Here is a 22,542-nt window from a genome sequence, read left to right as displayed (position 1 = left end):
CTGACTCTTTTTCTAAGATGTGAGATATAGCAATCATCCACCAAAATCCACCGTGGTCCAAACGCAATGCCTGTAATCGAACGGCGTAAGTGAAAGAAGTCTTTCACACTGTTTTACCACGCCCAACGATACTGAGCCTCATCATGACTACCAGCTACAGCGTGCAGAGAGATGGTTATGTGAACAGAATTGGTCTGAATCACCAAATCATGCTTGCATGTTGGCACTGTTGTATGAAAATGCTAATGGTTATGAAAAAGAAAAAGTCTTTTGGAGTAGTAATAGCTAAAGCACTGGCAGAAATACGTAAATCTTTAAAATTGTAACAAAACAAAAGCACTAAAACAACCAGCCATACTCTTGGTTTTACATTTGGAACTATGACAAAAGGCCAAACAATCACATTAGACAGGCATCATACGTGGAACACATGTTTCAGTGTTAAGGAGTTGGATGTTAATGAAATATTCACTGTGCAAACAAAAGTTGTTTTAAAAAGGCAACAAAATAAAATGCTGAATAAAGCAAGGCGTATACTTTCAAAACTAGCAATCCCTGTTTGTGTTTCACAAAACATTTGACAGAAGTTTTCGATGCACAGCTCATATAAAGATACATTTACAATGAGAATTCAAGTACACATTTCGTAAATCATCGAGAAATTGCAACGTCTAATTTGAACAAATTTCACATTGTCTTAAAAAAAAACTTCGAACAGATTTGTTTCGGTGTTCAGTGTTGTACACCGAGTAACTACTTTGTCAGTAGAATGATGAAAACAATTATGTGGAAATCTTTAAAACCTTTCCATATATTCCTGTCCACTGAAAACAAAACACAATCCTTGTACCAATCTGATGAATAAATATGGATTTTCACATTGTTTCACAGCTAAACTGAAATCAAATGTAAAATGAGACAGAAGCTAATGTGCTCTAAAACAACTACAACATATTTTTTCACATATACAGAACTACAGCTATTTAATTTACTACTGCTAAACACAGTATTTGATTTGACAAACTTAAATCTGAAGAAACAAAATCAGTCAAATGAATGTACTGAAATCGTGTCCAAATTCTTCGTGGTCAAAACACACAGCAGCAAGCAGCTTGTTGGCAAATGTTGCCTGCGGGTAAATTTATATAGTCTGTGCCTAAAAAGATATCATAAATAGGAAGTGTGAATATTAAATAAACACCTGATGCTGGAGAACTAAAGGTCAGATCTCCCACCAGCCCTCCTAGCATACACGAACATTTTAAAGCATTTGCTCTTTGTCTGCACTGTTTTTCTGTTTGCAACACTGATTTCAAATCAGCACTCCAGATGTGTTTCACCCCTTAACATGCATTGCACAATGTGAAATAAATATGATAGCTCCCGCAAAACAGTGTCAGGTTGTATACATATTTAATCACTAGGATTTAAATATCGACTGAAAACTGTTCTGCCTCAATATTAAGGAAAACTAATGTTGTTGCTTTGCTTAATCTCAGCGTACAAACAGAGCATTGACATTCAGTTTCCATTTTTTCCACATTTCTAAAGGTATTCTGTACATCTGTCTCCCTTTTATTCAAATCAGTATCTTTAATTGTTTGTACGTTTAAAAACCCATTTGCCTCGACCCCAGCAAAACCAAAAAAAAACAGACTACATACAGCGTACCAATGCCTGTTTAACCCTATATTATATAAATCAACAACAAATGCAAACAAGACTCGTGATATTCCAATACACGTCCTAAAAGGCTGGTTTTTAAAATGAACCTCTTAAAGCTATAGTGCGTAGTTTCTGTCTCCCCCATGAGGAATTCTAAGTAATGACAACAAAACTGTTGGCGCATCCACATGATACAAGCATTCCGTGATCGCGCATAACCCCCTCCTTAACGCAGTTGCTAGTAGCCAAGGAGGACACGGAGGATTAAAACAAACATGATGGACTCTTCAGAAGAGGTCATTACCTTCTCTTGAGTTTTTGCACGCAAAAGTCACCGGACGACACAATCTTCTAAACATAGCCATACTGACAAATACAGAGAGAGTTGTGTGGAGCTGATAGTCTTAATTAGCTTTGTAGCAACTCATTTGGCAATGGCTTGAATGTAACTGACGCTCATTAATATTAAAAATGTACGCACTAAAGATTTAACTGAATGACAGTGGGTGAGTGATGAACTGATTTATCCATACTTATTCTTCTCTGTGATTGCACTTGATGTAATCCCATCTTGTGTCAGTCAAGTCCCTGCAAATTTAGCTCAAGATTTACTGAGGAAGAAGAGACGCTCGACCCTTCTCCTCAACAGGCATCTGACAAATGAGCTTATGGCACTGACCACCATTGAGGACTCAGTGAATAACTTTAACAGGTTCCCTCAAATATTTGCATCACCATCAACATTGACTCATATTTCATAATTTGTATTGTGGGACTCAGGCAGCAGTAATAATAATTTTAAAAAAACATTTTACTTTTGTTGAACACTATGTATGTAAAGAATGGTAAACTTTTTGACAATTTGTGGTTGGGTTTAGCAGTCTGTTGTCCCAGGACAAACACTTGAGCGTATTGGTAAATTGTTCAAGAGAAAAATAAGTGGCCATGCACACAGAGTATTGCTAAGAGGTCATTTCATGGCTTAGGGGTGGCCAGTTAAACGGTCCATCGGTACATCTCAACGCCTGTGCTCACTGTTCAAAAAAGCTCAAATTTCCCTCATTACATTCGGTCCACTCACTCGTCCCAGTAACTGTCCAAGCTGCTGCTCCCCAATGCACTGAGAGTGACGTCATTTTGTCTCTGTTGTGGTGTTTTCTCACCACTGACACCCCGGTTCCCTTAATCCGTCTTCCCATTCTCCTGATGCGCGCAGGCTTTGCTCTGGCGTGCCGAGCGCAGCACCTTGTAGCAGCCGCGGGCGATCTTATGCATCCACATAATGTTCATGATGTCCAAGCAGATACTGGAGCCTATCCAGGCTACACGGCCACCCCAGGGCACCAGGTAGAAGGCCTCAGTGCCGTAGACCACATACATACGAATGTAGTAGACGGGCATGACGGCGATGCGGACCATGAAAAAGACTACTGCCATGGCAACACCATTCGCCATGTTGGGCCGGGACGACTTGGGATAACCTAGTACCTCAAAGAACCAGCTAAAAACACAACACAGTTAAGAAAATAGTGTTTCTAGCAGGATACAGATGTAAATATGTGTAAGACAATATCAAGTAACTAACAGTTACGGGACTTGTCTAAAGTATGTTTGCTATGATTTTATCCAGATAAAATATTTAAAAAGGATTTGGAATCAAATAATCTGAGCACAAAGAGAACATGCAAGAAGCAGTGGATTACCTTCATGTGATTTAAATTCTTAACAATTAATACAACTTCTGACATATATACATAAATCTCTGGAATTGTTGTAAATTCAGCTCCAACCCTGAAGTTCTACGACCCAAAGCAATTAACAAGCAGGTACGTACCGCTGGTTCACACATGGTGTAGAAAACTCAGCAAGAAGACGGAAGTTAGCAAAATAAGGCAACATTCCTTCGCCCTGGAAGAACAAGGTAAAAACAGGAAGACAACCAAACATGAAAGGGACAAAAACAAGGCAGCGAGTCATTTGAATAAGCAGGCATGAAGCTCATGTACTGCCTGCAGCTCAGAGTAACTAGGTAACTAAGTATGTCTACAATTCCAAGGCATCTTCCAACATATTTCAAGATATACTTTTACTTTGTGGCGAAGTCTAAAACTAGATGAAATCCTTACCAAATATAGACCTATTTGGCAAATCTAACAAAAGAGCCTTCTCCTTCAGGGCACACAATTAGTCTTTAGCCAAAATTAGACTGGTCTTTAATTTCCCTTCCTAATGATTCATTCTTCTCATCTAATTCAAGCAGAAACTCATCCTTACTATAAAAGGAGCACAAAGAACTAGTGATGTGGAAAATAACAGATTAACTGATTAAGATTTTAATCTAAGCCAGTTGTTCACAGTAAGGGCTCGTTGACACATTTGTCTTAAAATCAAAAGGGTACATTTTCGAGGGAGCATGAATGTGCTGACCACATTCTATGGCAATCAATGTGTTTACTTAATGTTGACATTTTTCCTTGAGAATGGCACAATTGTCAAAAATTGAAATGGTTCATCCTATTAGCAGTAAGAAAATCTTTAGGGTTCATCCTCTGGAAACCATGAACACCCACAGTTAATGTAATGGGCTTTAGAATGTTTTGAGATACCTTATAAATTAAATGTCAACATACTGAAAACATTTTACAGCAAAGTATCCCCTAGGAACCATGAAAATTGAATGAAAATATGGCCAGTAAGTCTAGACATAAGCACTAAAGAGACAGATTTACCAACCAACACTGGACTCGCTTCTAGTGACACAAGACATGGTATTTGCTCATATTTAATATCAAAGTGAATTAGCAACATCTTGATCATTTGGTCCTTGAAGAAACGCACATAAAGTGACACTAATGCACCCTTGTACCAAACTACGTATATGTCAACTACAGCTAACTCACATTTTATGTCTTTTCATCCAGAGAGCAGAAAAACATACTGTGAAGACCACACAGCACGGCAATACATCTGAATAACATCTCAACATTGAAAAAGGTATTGAGCAAATTTCAACACAGCAAAGGCTGAAAAACATACAACCATACATACGTACATTTAGCCAGCCACTATTTAAAAGGAGCAATCAGAAGCCATGCAGAGTAAAAAAGCGATATGCTTAACTGCCAAACATGTCATTGTTTAGAAGATCAGGGCCTGAATTCCATGTGTATGAGATCATCTTTAGCAGGTTTGTACCTAAGCTCAAAGCTGAATTATTAGTGCTTGAAATTATTCAAAATGAAACGAACAGTGTCTGTATTATTACCTGATCAGAATAACAGAACTGACCCTGGTCTTTGATCTGGACAGAAGCCCCTATGCAGCTTTTAAGTGATCCTACTATAGGATAAGCTTACATGGCTTTATTTCCATTCCAAATTTCCAGCTGCTGCTAAATAAAATGAAGATGATCTTACAACCAAGATGCTTCAGGACACCCCCATCTTGAACACCTTTGACCCGGCCTACCTCGGTAAATCAATTTTTGAACATCAAGCACTCAGATTAAAATGGTGTTCAAATTGAGCCATTAGCCAAATACATTTGAATGAAGTGTTCTGACTGAAATACTATATTATAGAGACCGAGGGCTGTGATTTGCATCCTAATATTAACTGCAATTAATATTGTTTGAGTTTGACTCATGAGTTCCAAAATTGTATTTTGTTTCTAACTCCTGACCATACAAATTCAGAACATGAGTCAAACTCAAAATGAAGAGAAAAATGACAGCATTCAATTTCATTAAAAGACCCTCAAAGAACACGTAGTTCAAGATAATTTGGCTAGCGCCTTACTGAATGTAAAAAAAGACTTACCTTCAGGGCTGAAACAAAAGCTGGCCATTAAAACATACTTACTATGCGACACAAACAGGGTACATCTGCATTGCAGTTTTTGTACCCTATGACTGTGAACTGCCCACCTAGCATGAGCATGCTAGTACCTCTAGGAACTGGTAAGTCCATACTGTGACTGGGTATCATATCTGCTCAGTGCGACACAACAGCAATAGTAGCAGACAAGACAGGAATAGGGAAGTCCCCCATCTAGATCAAGATCTGCTCTGGGTTTCTAAATGACACACAACCCTTTTGATAGTTTTTGCATGAACGGGAATGACACAACCCGACTTGTTGTTGGTAGTTTTTGCATGTAAGGTTTGAAGAGGGGCTATTTCTGTTAATGTCAGCAAAGGACACACAGACGGACAGACAGATATATTAGAAGAAAATAAAAAATGTCACCTAGGCCTGCACGATTAATTGTTATAAAATCGCGATCTCGATCCACCCCTGTTCGCGATTTAATTTTTAAATGACTTCGATTTTTTTTGGGCGGGGGGGCATTTTCAACCTTTATTTTGATAGGACAGCTGAACACATGAAAGGCAAGCAGTTAAAGAGTGTACTACGAAATCATTCTGTTTTTGATACTGTACTTAAATTGCCAATTGACAAACTCCATTTCTCTAGAGACTGAAGCTGTAGCTGCAGCATGTTGATTGACATGTTTTAATTATGTAAAGACATGTTCAAGGAGTTCAGATAGAGTTTGTATCAGGGCCATATTTAGTTCAATGTGTTATACGTCACTATTTTTGGTAGCCTGCTGTACTTAAATGGCCAGTATGTACTTTATTTTCTTTATTCATTGAAGCCTCTATGTTTACAGGCTTGTGGTGATGCACAATGTGCTATAGGTGCCAAAAAAAATTTGTTTTGCTTTGTCATGGTTCATATGTGCAATAAACATTACACTTCGTGAGAAAAAAATCGCAGCAGAGAAACGTGATATCAATTCTAATATTTTCCCCCGAATCGTGCAGGCCTAATGTCACCACAATTAAAGGAAATTAAAAGCAACACTTATGACACCGAGAAGAAAGCATGCATCTAATACAAATATTTACACAACAGTTATGTTATCTTTTTGATTAAGTCGTACTTGACCGGTAAAAACACACACACAAAATACAGATTATGCTGCTATTAAAAAAACCATCAAAACACTGTTTTGACCAAGACATTAGTGACCGATAATCAAAACATACGAACAAGCTCATGACATTAAGCTGATTTTAATTTCTTTTTTTTTAAATACAGGTTTCCCAAATAAGTCGATTCAATTAGGCCTTGATTTGGCTGTGTGCCTCAGGGTTTAATATTCGTATTGAGTAGGTGGAATTGATTGTGTATTTGACATTACAACTTTTCACATAAAGGTACAAAACTAAATTAAATGAAAAAGACATCAAGGGCCAACCACTTTTATTGTGGTTTTATCGCAAACGTAATATGGTTCGCAATGTGTTTTCTACCACAGTTGACTAACACGGAGCATTCATTGTGTTATCCCACATGACTTTCAGATCTAGTCCGAGGAAACAGTCATGAGTGTCCAGTAACAGTATGGCCTACTTTGCCTCATTTACCTAATTCTTTTTTAGATACAGGGGCTTGCTCTGTTTCTTCAAATGAAAGGCTGGATTTACAGTCAGTTATAAATCATATTTGTATTCCAACAATGTGACACTTGTGTTTTAATCTTATTATTGTTTAGACACAGAAAAGAGGAATAAAAGTAATATTCCTCACTAACAATGCAATGAAGACAGACAAAAGAAATGGATGCTAATATGATATGTGTCACATTAAAGAAGAAAAACAAATCTGGAAATACAGCCAGTGACTGGAATGACGGGAAAGATGTGAATCTGGACTGCAGGGTTTACACTAAACATGTGGTTGAAACCAAATGTCCATAGTGCTTTACTGCTTTTTACCAAGATTACCTAATCATTTGCCAATGGCATTGTAAAAAAGTATGGGGACTCAGGCAGAGCAATGCACACTGTATGTCCTTTTGCAATCCCCCCTGTATAGAAAATACAGAGCATGTATTCCCTGTAAGTTTGCTTAACTAAAATAAAATGGGTATAAAGGTAAGAGCATCAACACCTGTACACCTGACAGAATACATTCAACATGGTATTAGAAAAAGGGCCTGGCTATGTGGTGATGCACTCAATCATATTGGGGTCATGTAGATTACATTATTATGAGTGGCTTTGTCAGTTTTCCCTCGTCAGGGAACATCAGGAGGGGTTTAAGGAAGAGAAAGAAGAGGCAGAGCTAGGCTCTGGCACAACAACAGACAGGTGGAAGGTAATGTAAGTAGGCAGGGAAGTCATTAAAAAAAAGTTAAATACTGTTTGTTGGCATGCACAGTAACAAGAAAAGGAACCCTGCCTGTGTATAATGCTTTAGAACTGCAAGCATGCACACAGTGGTTACAGTTTAGCATTCAGCGGTGCTAAGCTCAGAAAAGTCCAGCTTACGTCAGATTCACACAACATTAAAAAGGGGGTCAGTAAAACAAACAGAAAGCACAGAAATAAGGGCAAGGTGAGGAGGGTCATCAGCCAGTACCACCATTGAGCATTCCATGCAAAAAATACCATAGTCATTCATTTCTATAATAATTATCAACAGATCCTGGCGACCTAGTGGGTTTCAGATTGAACCAAGAGTGAACAACACTTCCCAAAAAATGCAGAGGACACTAAACTATCTCCATATCTAAGATATCTTTAAGAGCCAACTGTATACTAGTGATGCAGCAATAACCAGTAAGTTAATAATTAGTACTTCAGATTAGTTGTGTATTATTAGGACAATGCCCACAAAGTTGATTTCGCAAAAAGAAATGACACAGAACGACGCTAATAAAGCCGTCACACCAAATACCTGATTTGGTTTATTACGAGAGGCAACCATTGTGTTCTTTTGATAAGAGGGTTTTTACATTGCAGCTCTAAGAACTGCTTAACCTGAGTGAAATGTCAAACCCTTGAAACCTGCAGTTATAAATGTTGTTCCTGCAATCCTCAGAAAAGCAACCACTTAATACTTACGCATCTTAAAGGGTAATTTTTTTTTTTTTTCAACCTGGACCCTATCTTCCTATGTTTCTGTTTGTAAGTGACTGATAGGAACAACTATTTTTTTAATTTGTCCAGTATTAGGCGTGAACACTGTAACCGGCAGCCACAGACCGGGCTGCAATGTAACCCCATGGGGCAAATGTTCAGCGTCAGTTCGGTCCACTAAAAGTACTTTTTTTTGGCCACTGAAAGGCTGAGATTATTATTTTAAGTGTCCGGCAACATTATGGATAGGATCTCTACAGAGATAGGCCTTTTAAAACCTCTTTAAGACCTTTCTGTTTAACCAGAAACAGCTCTGAGATTGCTAGCGCTAAACCCACCAGACTACATTTAAAAAAACAATACTTTTAGCATGTATAGAGCCAACATATTTTCATATGTAAATTGGTAAACTATGTGTTTATTTGAACCAAAACTAGCTTTTCATAGTTTTATTTTGTTTCTGTCGACTTTGAATGAAGTGTATTTTACGATGTTAAAATTACTGTTTATTTACATGGAGTCCGGTGGCTTTAGCGAATGCAATTTTGAGGATGTTTTTAAGTTTTAAAAGTTTTAACAGAAAGGTCGACCTCCTTAGAAATCCTTTCCATAATGTTGTCAGACACTTAGAATATTACTCTGAGCCTGTCAACGGCAAAACAAGCACTTTTGTGAATGTAAATACAAGCTGCGCAATTGCCCATAAACTTACATTGTAGCTTGTTTTTCCACTGCCAACTGCAGCGATCTTGCTTAATATTGGACCGATGTCAAAGATGGTTGTTTCCATCAGTCACTTAGACACAAAAACATAGGAAAATAGGGTCCAGGTTAAAAAAAAATTGTAGTTACCCTTTCAAGATCGCCAAAACCTTTTTTCATTTCCACTGAAAGCATGAAGCCAAAGTGGTGGACTTTAAACAACTAAAAGGTTTCCTTCTCTAATGTGTTTGTACAGTTTAGGGTGCGTCACTTGTCGCACTTGCTGACCTTGCCCTGTGCATATTTAACTAACCTATATCAGCTGCATGGATGCGTGGGGACAGTCCTGGACGCATACTGAATGCTAATGCTAAATGAGGCAAAAGACCCAGCTCGACAGGATACAGCTGTTCACCCTTGGTTGTCTCTTTCCCATCTTGCCTGCACGCTCTGCTATTGGACAATAGGGCACTCACCAGTACATAGTAGTAAGCATACAACGCTGCCAGATGGTGAACTACAAAAAACTTGTCGCCTATCGCCTTCCAATAGAAAAATATTAGCAGCAGATCTGAAAAACAGAAGTACAGGGGAAAGAGAAATAACATGTCATTAGTGTAATCCAAACATTTAAAGTACATAACACTGATAAAGACCATGCTTTATTTTAAAATTGTCTATGTATCTGTTATTTTATTTCTGACCAGCAGCCGACACACACAGTAGGGCCCAGACTCTATTGAGTCATCTAAGCATCACATTTATCACATCATATACCAATTACATGCACGTTCTTTTGGTCTCACTTTCACAAACATTACCTGGGTAAACTGTATGTTTGTCTTACCAGATATGAGGTAGCCTGTTGTGATGGCAACATTAGTCTTCACCAGTGTAGGATCTCCCCTATTGAAAAAAACACATTTGGTTTGACTGGGTTTGTGTGATTCCCTATATGTAGGTGTTGAAAATGTCGGACTTTAGTGACATCTAGTGGTAATATCAAAAAAGAACCTTAAGTGGGCAGCACCTGAATGAGTAAACCACTTCCAAACTTGCAGGGGATTTCCCATTTCTACCAAGCAGAGGTGGATTTCATCTGTAAGCCCTACCCACTTGGTTGTCGTTGCTATAGAGAGACGTAATCCATCCCCTTGCGGTGGAATCTATGGGACCACCTGACCTTATTTTGGTAAAAATATGTACGGTAGTGAACGGGGAGAGACAATTTTTTAGATTCCGTTTGAATTGAGCCATGAATTACACATATGTTTGTCAATTTGAAAAATAGTTTTGCAAGTGGACTAAAGCCCTATTCGCATGGGATTAGTAACATCTGGGGTAGCTAGCTAGCTTAGCTACTGTATGTTCCAGAACACATGTAACGTTATCTTACCTAATGTGTTTTATCCAGTGTCTTTTTATCAGCCGAGAAGCAAAATAACGAGTAAGAACCGTTGCTCATGTGTGCAAACCTACGTACGTACAAACGGTACATCCCGGTATAAAACACAGAGGCATTGTTGCTTCAGCAAGATGTTACTTACGTCAAACTGAGACTTTCTTGACTTGCAGAATTATCTTTTAAATTGACCGACATCATAAGTGTAATTCATGGCTCAATTCAAACTGAATTAAATAATTATTTGTCTCTCGCCGTTCAATACCATACATATTTGTTCCAAGAAGGGTGCCTGGGTAGCTCACCTGGTAGAGCAGGCGCAGCAACCGCAGGTTCGACTCTGCATGTCATTCCCCGCTTTCTCTCCCCTTTCATGTCTTCAGCTGTGCTATATAAATAAAGGGCTAAAATGTCCAAAAAATATTTGTTTCAAGAAAAGGTCCCATGGTTGTCTACCGGAAGGGAGACTTGCCTCTCTATGCCTGTCATGCTTTCCATGCTAACACAGCACATTTATAAGGGTGGAAGATTTACCGCTCAAAATTCTTGGTAATTTTATGTAACAATGGTTGTCTGATTTTACACACAAGCAGGTTTCTCATTTCCAGATTTTATCAGCTCTAGCTAGCTAGCAAGTTAGCACTAACTCCTTTAGCTGGCTGAAAACCTGTCTCCTGTTGACTTTATAGTAATTCCAGAAAACCTGTTTTAAAAACGAGAACCATGCAAAAACATCTTAAATATGCATATGATGGCTAAATGCACAATATAATGCTAAGAGACTAAAACTTAAAGCTACATGTCAAGATCCTCACAAGTTGATGATCCATGTAGAAGACATGGACATAAAAAGCAGCACTGCTCTTGTATCGCCAGACAGCTTATCCACTCTAATGTTACAGTATTCTGAAAATAGAATAGAAAATATAGAAATAGAAATGTTATTTAAAACATAGCGCAATTACATTTTGGCTTTCTTGTTCATATTTATAAACAATGTGTTTCACTTTGCAAGGGAACTAACACAAGTTTTGTAACACTGGGCTTGGTTGGTAGTGTTGGAGTGCTAATGTTATCCTCAACTCTGATATAGGCAAGTCTTGGCTCCCACACAGCGAATGCGACAGTTCTAAAAAGGGGTCCTAACATAACCTCTAAACCCACATAATAATGAGGTTAGCTATATGCTAACATTAACTCTTGACCCTGGAAGTAATGCTAGGTTACTACAGTAGGTGGTCAGCTAATTAGCTGGACATGCTAACGTTTAAAGCTTACATTAAAGCAAGCTGCTTAAACCATTTCTTACACTTTTGCTCTTGTGTTGTTGGTTTTGGAAAGGGTAGAAAAGATAGACCAACATCAGAACTCTTTGTATACCTAGAATCCCTCTTACTAGAACCCCATGCACCCCGCTCCAACAAGTCCAAAGCTTGACAGACTTTCTGTGCCTCTGTTGCTAAGCTACGACTGGACACTGTGGCCATCTGTGAAAAAAGCTGGCACACTGTATAAAATCCCCAAAAAGTCTGGAAAGTAAAAGTTGAAAACATGCGATTCACAGCCAAACACTCACCAGACTGGGTCTTCATTGACGGCATCATCAAAGAACAAGATGTAGAGACAGAAGATTCCCACCAACAGTGCGTGAAACGTTGACACCGTCCTGAAATGGAAACACACACAGCCATGATGATCTACTCCGGTCTGACAAGGGCAGTACTGACACATCTGAGATTTTGTGTTTAATATGCTTACCAAAAGGAATAGTGAGTATTTATTCATGTAAGGTGCCTCAGAGCTGCTCTGTGGTTTACAGTGCTTGTGTTTTTGTACTCACAGTGAATCAACTGATTCACTGTCCTGTCACGGCTGCACACAGATTCAGACCAATTAGACTAAGAGATTAAACACTGCTAAAGGGTCAGGCAGAGCAGCACAAAGTCACAGTCAGACAGTCAGACAGTTCTCAGCAATCAGTCAGTAGGACACATTAACAGCCACACTGACGGAAGACTGTTCCAATAGAATCTGTAAAGTCATGGGCATCAACAAGGATCCCCATAGCCTGGATTCATCAACCCACTAATCATTCATTTTCATTTCCTCATAAACCCTGTCACCATTTCAATTTCACAAGTGCTCTCATGAGTAATAAACTGAGTATGAGAGAAAATGAAAATGAGTGATTCATGCAAGTTGGACCAGGCTGGATCCCTTCAAACACTTGTCCCTGCTGAATATCTGATGGCCTTCGATCTACAGTACCGCTTTCACTGTTCTCATAGTGCTTAAAGATCATGACAGCCTGCCTGTCTCACTTAAGACACAAACACACTCCATCTTTTCGCTCCAATCTAGTTGTTTTAGCCAGTATCTGCAATGTTCCCATAACAAGTTGGCAGTCAGTGTTGGGAAGGAGACTTTCAAAATGTATTCCGTTACAGAATACAGAATACATGCCCAAAAATGTCATTTGTAACTTATTCCGTTACGTTACTCAATCTGAGTAACGTATTCTGAATACTTGGATTACTTCCACATTGAATTGCATTTTATAAGTGTAGGAATGCGGCCATCACATATAGCTTACTAAACACGCCTATTCTGGTGTGTTCTTCTGTTCCAAATGGCTGAATGTGTACCTGAACAAGCAGATAGATTTTTGTATTTGTAATCCCGAACTGCATACTACAAAAATCTAACCGCGGTCTAAGCTACCACAAGCTAATTTTAGCTAACGTTAGCAAGCATGTCAAACGGGGCAAGTCAGTCTTTCAATGGCTCTGGGGCTAGTAAATCAGCACGTAGGAGAATGTAAAGTCACATGTCAGATGACTACCCTTGGCTAATTAAAAAAATATAAAGGTAATTGCTCTACAAAAGAGAGCTGAGCCAGAAGGCAAAGCTCTCAATCTACCGGTCAGTTTTCGTTCCTACCCTCACCTATGGTCATGAAGGCTGGATCATGACCGAAAGAACGAGATCCAGGGTACAAGCGGCCGAAATGGGTTTCCTCGGGAGGGTGGCTGGCGTCTCCCTTAGAGATAGGGTGAGAAGCACAGTCATCCATGAGGAGCTCGGAGTAGAGCCGCTTCTCTTTTGCGTCGAAAGGAGCCAGTTGAGGTGGTTCGGGCATCTGGTAAGGATGCCCTCTGGGCGCCTCCCTAGGGAGGTGTTCCAGGCACGTCCAGCTGGGAGGAGGCCTTGGGGAAGACCCAGGACTAGGTGGAGGGATTATATCTCCAACCTGGCCTGGGAATGCCTCGGGATCCCCCAGTCGGAGCTGGTTAATGTGGCTCAGGAAAGGGAAGTTTGGGGTCCCCTGCTGGAGCTGCTCCCCCGCGACCCGACACTGGATAAGCGGACGAAGATGGATGGATGGATGGATAGATAAAAGTAATTTGGACACTGAAAGGAGGTTGGTTGCTGGCAAGCAGAGGTTGCACTGCATAGTTATGTTTCATTCTCCCTGTTCTTTCTTTAATGTGAAATGCTGTTTGAATTTCCAAGATAGAAACACATTCCTGCCCTGGCTCTGTTGTGCCGGTTCCGGCTCCATCTCTACCTTTATCAGTGATCTCGCAAATAGCTAATTTTTTCATTTTCATATTGGGGCTTCTGGGAAATTCATGGAGTTGCCTTAATTTATTCAGAGAGTGAATAAACTCGTGTCTGTATCGTCATGTAATCCATTGATTTCAACAATGTAGCTGTATTCTAAATACCAACTATTTAAATTGTAACTGTAACAGAATACAGTTACAGTTACATGTATTCCGTTACTCCCCAACACTGATGGCAGTTGAAACAACAACACGACAACAGACAACACTTGGCCGTTGTTTGATCAAATTAGCTGTTCATCAGAATAAACTCTGTCCCTGACTCATATATTATTGCATCAGTAAAATACCCAATAGGAATGATGGCGACAGACATGAAAACATGGTTGTACAAAACAACTTATTTTTTTCTTTTTCTTTTTTAAAGCACAGAAGCATAGGGGAAACTGTTTTTTTTATGAATAATTCAAAGAATCTGTTCAAACTTAGCGTGGTTTTATTGTCAGTTGGAGATTGGTACTTGATAAATTGACAATAAGCAAAGTTTTCACCATGCTGCCGGCACCTTGAACCAGTGGCACGTAGAGGAAACATTTCAAAATGCACAATGCATCCCACTAGTGAGTCAGATACTAGTGTAATAGAAAATATGTGGGTTGACTGAAACAAACCCCCACTGGCCAACATGTGAACTGAGAGCAGTGTCAGACACTGCTGTGCACGGCATGTCAATATTCAGTCTCATTAGGATCTTAAGTTTATGTCGGGTCACCTTGAGTTCCATTCCACCTTCTGCTTGTCACTGAGACTGAGGAAGCTGGGGCTGATGCGCACGGACATCCAGGGACTGACTTTGTGGAAGAGCCACTGGAAGGTGAAGAAACTGGTCACCGAGATGGTGAGAATAAGCTGGCTGAATGGGTCCATGGCCACCCAACCCCACTGTGGATAGATGGAGAGAAAGAAATGTTATAAAGAAGACTGGAACAGTGAGTTTTTTCATTGCAAAATTCTGAAAACAACTAAAATGCATCAGAAAAATCGTCGACACTGGCCTTAACCAGACAAGGTGGATCTTTATGTACTTAGAGCCTCTACCAAATACTGTCTGAAAAATGTATCCATTGAATTTATGACAAGCTGATGTTTTACTTCCTGGGTCTGTGTTACAGAGGATGTGTGGCTCTTCAGACAAAACAAAAGTACCAAGACACACTGCCTGTGTGCTGGAACCAGTCTTTGTGGTTTCACAGCTTCTAAAACCACACACACACACACACACACACACACACACACACACACACACACACACACACACACACACACACACCTTCACACAAAAACAAAAAAATGGGCATGTTCATCTTCCGTATCTACTACCCAGCAAACTGCCACATAAAAATGTCCTTTTTAACCCACCCTGGATTGTGTTTGCTTAAAAAAACACCTAAGTATCAGTGACAATATAATCACAATTATAGGTCACTATGCCCTACTTTACAACTTAATACAAAGCTACAGGATGTGTAAGGCAACTGCATTCGGAGTGACACAAAACCCAGACTTTCCCTTAGTGTATTGCAGGGAAGAGTGTATCTTCAAATAAACATCCACTGTTAATGAGTGGCAATGTAATGACCCTTTCAGAGCTACTCATAAAAGAGCTTACCGGATGTGCACACACCTGGCTGGCACAAAGTCGGTATACTGCTTTATATTTCTCTCTAACCAGCAGCTACATGTTGTGTAAAGCAAAGAACAAAGTATACAGGGCATTTAAGACCATGCGCCAGAGACACATGTTGGCACCCACGAGCGTGTGCGTTTTAAACACCAAAATAACAACCTGTTTGATTATTAAATCAAATACAGACTCTGTTTTTAATAGACAAGTTAGTGACTGAATGAAACTTGGATCATCTAAGTGCACGTGCTCCTGAGCTGTGCACACAGCTGTTGTGTTCACTGTTGCTGGTTGACATGTACACCAACATGGAGGAGGAGTTCAGTGAATGCTACACAGCCAGTGCATTGTGGAGTGAAATATTGAGGGGAACAAATAGCTTTGTTTGAACATTTGGAGGATCTGATGACATTACAAATATTTGGTGGGGGCGGGGGGGGATTTCCCTATTTCTTATATTGGAGGTTACGTGACCCTCCGTCCCCTGTGGCGATTTTGCGCTTGAATTGTATACACCATTAGTCAGAGAATCACTAAAGCTGCTCCATTATTTGGATTGCATTAATCCCACCATGTACAGAAGGAACTTTTATAAAATAAATAACAAAGTAAATAGCCCTGCTTCTTTTATTGGTCTAGTATGTGTGTGATTTCATAACGCACTCCATGGGTGGATCATTATGACAAAATGAAGTGTCAGACCAAATACCATGATACCAATATACATTAATATCACATGACAATATTTTTGGAATGCCTACTGGTGATTTTTTTAAAAAGACATTTACAAAAAAGTGCAATATAATACACAAAAGTAAAAATCCACATCCCAATATTACAGCATTAAACAGATACTGTATACTGGACAGTTCTACTACAGGCTAATAGTTATGAGAGACTGGTATCACAGCTTTGCAAATGGACGCGTGTGTGTCAGCCTTGTGTTGGAAAATGAGAGTGGAACATGGCTGGTATAAAGGGCACAGGATGGTTCAATAAAATCTATTTTCATATTGATGCATTATTTATTCCAAATCTAAGCCTTGAAGTAACATGATGTGTACAAGAACTATGTAGAAATGTATAAAGCCACCTAAATATATATTTCATCTATCTATTTGGATCAAAAGTGAGTTTATATAACAACAAACAGTCAAAATGATCAGCTCTGCATGCACACTGGCTTGTAGTCAGTAAATGTAGTGACAGAAGTCCACTGAGCCAAGGCCACTGTACTGTTTATGAGTGTCGCCTGGAACTATTTGCATATGGGCTGATTTGACGCTGCCAGAGGTTGAGTCAGTCAACACTAGAACGGCCATGACGGTCATTGTGACCGTTTGAGTTTGTGTAATAACTTTGCTGAATAAAAAAATACAATCCTGCTGCTGCCTGACTTTTCCTAAAAGAGTCTGTATTTTAATTTAAAATTGTTTTTATATACATTACACAAAAGGCAAAGAAAATACAGTCACTTTTACCTATTTCGGCCATACATGGTCATATTGACCGCTCGGATTTTCGCGGTATTGTTTTTAATTTTTCGCGCGGTTGAAGATGCATCTTGGTTGCTTAGTAACTACCATAGTCTCTGTCAGAGCAACGTAACTAGCGGTTTCGAGTAACAAGTGTGGGCATCACCGATGGGCCGAAGGCAAAGCCACACTCGGTAACGTAGGCTACTACGGCGTGGAGGCACTCTGTTCTGAATCAGAAGGCAAACACCGGGCGCTCGCTCTGTGAAAGGCGCGGAACACGTAGATGGCCGGTGGCTGTTTACATGTTCATATAACTTTATACATCCTCGAACTGACTGGAATCGTTGCACACATCCTCTCCAAGGAGTGCACCAGCAGTAAAATTGTCCGGAGGAAGTTCATGCAGCAACTGGCAGAGGAGCTGAGAGCGGAGTTTATGGAGGAAAAAAGGGCAGCGGCGCACGGTCCGAGCAGAGTTGCGCACCGCAGCAGACGCCAAAACAGAGGCAGTGCCAGGTTAGGTTATAGCTAAATGTTCAAATAAGATGCTTATAATTGTTATTTGGCTGTTATGAGTTAAGTTGAATGAATTTCCACACCATATTTTTCGGGATATGAATGTATGAAATAATTACGGTTTACTATGCCATGATATGAATAATTGAAACACGTGCTACTCAAATGTATAATTAAACTCGTAAAAATGTACATTTCGGTGTTATTACGTTTTTCTAAAGATATCCTAACACAATACATAATACAATATTGCAATTAGGTATTTATCATGAGAGATTATAGAGTTTTGAATCTGGCGGTCAAATGACCGCTCATGGCAGTTCTAGTAGTTATGGAATTCCGGCACTTCTAGTGTTAAAGACATATTTACATCTCCCAAGCAAAAGAACGGAGTACCAGTCCTGGCACAGGCATACTTAAAGAAAAACACACCTTTCACTCCCTGGAGCTCTGGCCTTAAGTATTGTATACCTGCCTTTGTTCCTGCGTTACACTAAAGAAATGCTTGAGGACAAAAAAAGTGTACCTCACTGAAACAATTTAGCCAAGAAAAAGTCACCAGGGAACTGAAAAGGCCAATTCCACAGAGTCCTCTCCTTTTGTCTGCCTGTAATGTATTAGCGGGCAGTGAGCACAAGTACTTCAATGTAGCATGCTGCAAGGCAGAAAGACTCTTTGTCATTGGAGGAATAATTCAAGAGTCCACGCTGTGATTTTATCTGAAGAGATATCTGGATCTAAGTAAGACTACCTTCAGCCATTCTTACAAAGTGCAGAGAAGGATTGTTTTGGGACACACGTTTGTGTACCCTGTTGCCAAGGGCAAATAGTTACACAGGTCAACATGAGGATACAGAACAGCTGAGGCACCATGGTGAACCATGCACTACCAGTGTCTCACAAAAAAAATCTGTGTTTTAACAATCACACTTCTGTTTCTTTGGCAGATTTATACATGTTAAAGCCCACACAATAAACACTGAATTTACTGAGCTGCTTACACACTTCCTGGCAGATCTGTGACAGGGCTGGAATTTATTGCCCTTAATTCAAGGTAGACCAGTGGTGATAAAGAAAAAGGGGACAGAAACTATAAACTCCAATCAAGATTCAAGCAAGGCATCACAACAGTCAATTATTTTGGAAAACTCCATTTTCACAAAAACAGATGTGCATATGTCAAAATGATATAATGTCTAAATAGATCTAGCTATAGCAGGGTATACATAATGCCTTTAGAGGAATTAACACCATATGTTATTCAGACCCCCACTACTATATTATTGTCTCAACCATAAGGATAGGTGGAATGTTTGGGTCCACCTTATAGGATAGGCTACTTCTCTGAAGTGACATTATACCCACTCTACAGGACTGAAACAGGTTTTTCTTGTAAGGTTGGTTGCCAGCTTCATGTCCCTATAATTACTGACACGGGTGGACTTATTTTTTACGAGGAAACGATAGACCCACGAAAATAACTTAGCTCACCGGGAACGCATTGCTGGGGCACAATCGATTGCCCAAAGCGAACGTTATCATATTTTCTTTAAAGCAAGGCATATAACAATAACAACACACACACACACACACACACACACACACACACACACACACACACACACAATTCACGCCGCATTGCATGGCTAGCTGCTGTTGTTGTAAAACAGTGTTTTTGAAAAAAAAAAAAAAAAACACTGGCCCTGTCGTGTGTGTGTGTGTGTGTGTGTGTGTGTGTGTGTGTGTGTGTGTGTGTGTGTGTGTGTGTGTGTGTGTGTGTGCGCGCACCAGCCATATGATATGACGTTATGGAAAGAGTGAAAGGATAAGATTCCCAAATGGACCTACCTTATGACTTTCATTAAGATGATTTGCGCCTCACTCTCTCAACTGGTTATGGCTTCCAGTGTCGTTCGCGAAGCCGTGTATGTTGAGTCAACGCCACAGCCATGTCGAGTCATTTTTGATAAACAAGCCCGCCTCCTGCTCCTGTCCACACACGTTAGCAACTTGTGGGGGGTGCGACGGGGCTGGAGAGCTTTAGCGAGAATCCCATCCTACACCAAACGTGCTTAATTGCAGAGGTGAAAATCATGCAGCTCGACGCTCGATTACAGAAACAACGGGGTGGTGGTGTGTGTATCTCTCTCTCTCTCTCTCTCTCTCTCTCTCTCTCTCTCTCTCTCTCTCTCTTCTCTCTCTCTCTCTCTCTCTCTCTCTCTCTCTCTCTCTCTCTCTCTCTCTTATAGAGATCAAATTACAGCTGAATTCTTAAAGATACACACACATGCACACTCCCACAGTGGTCTGCCCAAGAACACTCACTGTGTCTATTTATAGCCCAGGCTTGGTGAACCGATCCAGGCTAAATCAGACAGGATAGCCAGTAAAGCAAACTGCAGCCATGGCCGACTGGTCTGAAAATCAATGAATCCTCCAATGAAGGCCTTTAAATCTAGCCCTTCACTGACACCATTACATATTTTACATGAATCTCGTTTTGCCATGTATTTGTCACAAACAGATTAGGCTACTTTGTAAGAATTTGTGACAATCAGAGGCTGTAAACCTTGTCACTTATTGGGTTGTAATTCAATAAAAGGTTATATTCATGGACAAATGCCATAGTGCACCATGTCCACCTATACACATTTTCAGAGGGCAGGTGAGCAAATCCAATATTTTTTTACAGCGCAGATATGTGCCTAAATCACAATCAACAGAGCAACCACAAATTAAAACAGATCATGTGAAAATTGTCCCGTCCCCAATACTGAATTCATTTATAAGAGTATTTTTCACCATCAAAGACCTGCCCTCAACCACCTCACTGCTGGAAAACATTAACTGACATCAGAGCAAGCATGAGTAGACAAAGTTAAACATGTTTAAAGTGCTCATATTATGCTCATTTTCAGGTTCATCGTTGTATTTAGAGGTTATATCAGAATAGGTTTACTTGGTTTAATTTTCAAAAAACACCATATTTGAGCTCTCCGTTTTAGCTACAGAGTGAGGCATCGCACTTCTGTTCCATCTTTGTTGGGAGTCGCACATGCGCAGTAGCTAGGTAAGGACTACTAGCCAGTCAGAAGCAGAGTATGAGGGCGTGCCATGCTAGCAGCTAGGCGAGCATTATAACGTGTGTTACAAAGTGATGCACGCTCGTCATGGAAGTAAAGGCTGGACTACAATAGAGCTGTTTGGAGCAGTTTTGTGAACAGTGTTTTCTGTTGGAGATGGTAAGTCCCTTTGGGGTGGACTTTGGGCTTTTTCACTTTGTAAACCTATAACGTGCACATAAAAAGATATATAACACAAAGGAAAGGGAAAAAGGCAAAAAGCATAATATGAGCACTTTAACAGAGTCAACTGGGCTTTGTGTAGAGACAGCACTCAGGCAGCAGAGACAGCACATTGGCTGTTTGGCAGGTTTAGCAGGTCTTGCAGTTGTGATGAGCCCATTAAGAACCAATTACAGACTCCAGATCAATTGTAGCTCTTTGCTAAGGACAATACTTCTCAATATCCTAATGGCTTGCTGAGAATTTTTGAAGCTGTGTTTCAGTCAGGCAATAACCTTACCAGGCACTAAGAATCTTTATTATTTTCAACCCATTTCCAGGACAAAGGTCATGGCACGGCGGTTCTTCTCACAGTTGAGGACGATGCCCCGACCTTTGAAGAAATCATAGGCTATGTCACAGTTCCAGAGATTGTTGCTTGGTGGTGCTGTCTGTTAATCTGAAGCAGCATCAGGTAGAAACCAAAGCAGTGGGGCAGCTAGGTTGAAATAGTTATAACAACTGTTCATTTTGCGATAAAAGCAACCCATTTGAGACATATGTAGGTTTATATGTTATGAAGAGATATGTATATTGGGGATCTGGAAATATGGCCCCTGAGGGTAGATCAGAATCAGAATCAGAAATACTTTAATAATAATTAAATAAAATAATAAAAATTATTTTTGTTACAACTAACAACCTCTCCGGGAACCATCACCTTATCGTGGTGGAGAGGTTTGTTTGTCCCTATGAACCTGAGGGCTGTGTTGTCTGGAGCTTTGTGCTCCTGGTAGGGTCTCCCAAGGCAAAGTGGTCTCAGGTGAGGGGCCAGACAAAGAATGGTTCAAAAACCCTATGAAAAAACGAGGTAGAGATGATGTGACCCTGCCCGGAGGAAGCCCGGGGCCCCCGTCTGGAGCCAGGCCCAGATGGAGGGCCCATCAGCGAGCGCCTGGTGGCCGGGTTTGCCACGGAGCCCGGCTGGGCACAGCCCGAAAAAGCTACGTGGCACCTCTCTCTCCAACCCATGGGCCCACCACCTGTGGGAGGAACCGCTGGGGTCGGCTGCGCTGCCACATGGGTGGCAGTGAAGGTCAGGGGCCTCGACGGACCAGACCCGGGCAGCAGGCGCTGGCTCTGGGGACGTGGAACGTCACCTCTCTGTGGGGGAAGGAGCCGAAACTTGTGCGGGAGGTGGAGCGCTACCAGTTGGATCTGGTGGGGCTTACCTCTACGCACAGTCTCAGTTCTGGAACCATACTCCTGGATAGGGGTTGGACTCTTTTCTTCTCCGGAGTTGCCCAGGGTGTG

General features: G+C 40.5%; 1 protein-coding gene across 1 annotated transcript; it reads right to left on the bottom strand.

The window, feature by feature from the left end:
- Nucleotides 1-1,295: 1,295 nt before the first annotated feature.
- On the bottom strand, nt 1,296-20,106 carry tlcd4a (TLC domain containing 4a). Its single transcript, XM_031301337.2, has 7 exons — nt 19,793-20,106; nt 15,039-15,208; nt 12,277-12,366; nt 10,146-10,204; nt 9,775-9,869; nt 3,500-3,573; nt 1,296-3,166 (listed from the first exon to the last, which is right to left on the bottom strand). The coding sequence occupies exons 2-7, from the start codon at nt 15,191-15,193 to the stop codon at nt 2,848-2,850; spliced, it is 792 nt and encodes a 263-aa protein (XP_031157197.1). The 5' UTR covers nt 15,194-15,208; nt 19,793-20,106; the 3' UTR covers nt 1,296-2,847.
- Between the last annotated feature and the right edge of the window lie 2,436 nt (nt 20,107-22,542).

Source organism: Sander lucioperca, chromosome 1 (genome assembly GCF_008315115.2).
Source record: "Sander lucioperca isolate FBNREF2018 chromosome 1, SLUC_FBN_1.2, whole genome shotgun sequence".
In the NCBI taxonomy this organism is placed as follows: domain Eukaryota; kingdom Metazoa; phylum Chordata; class Actinopteri; order Perciformes; family Percidae; genus Sander; species Sander lucioperca.
This window is presented reverse-complemented; position numbering and strand designations above follow the sequence as displayed.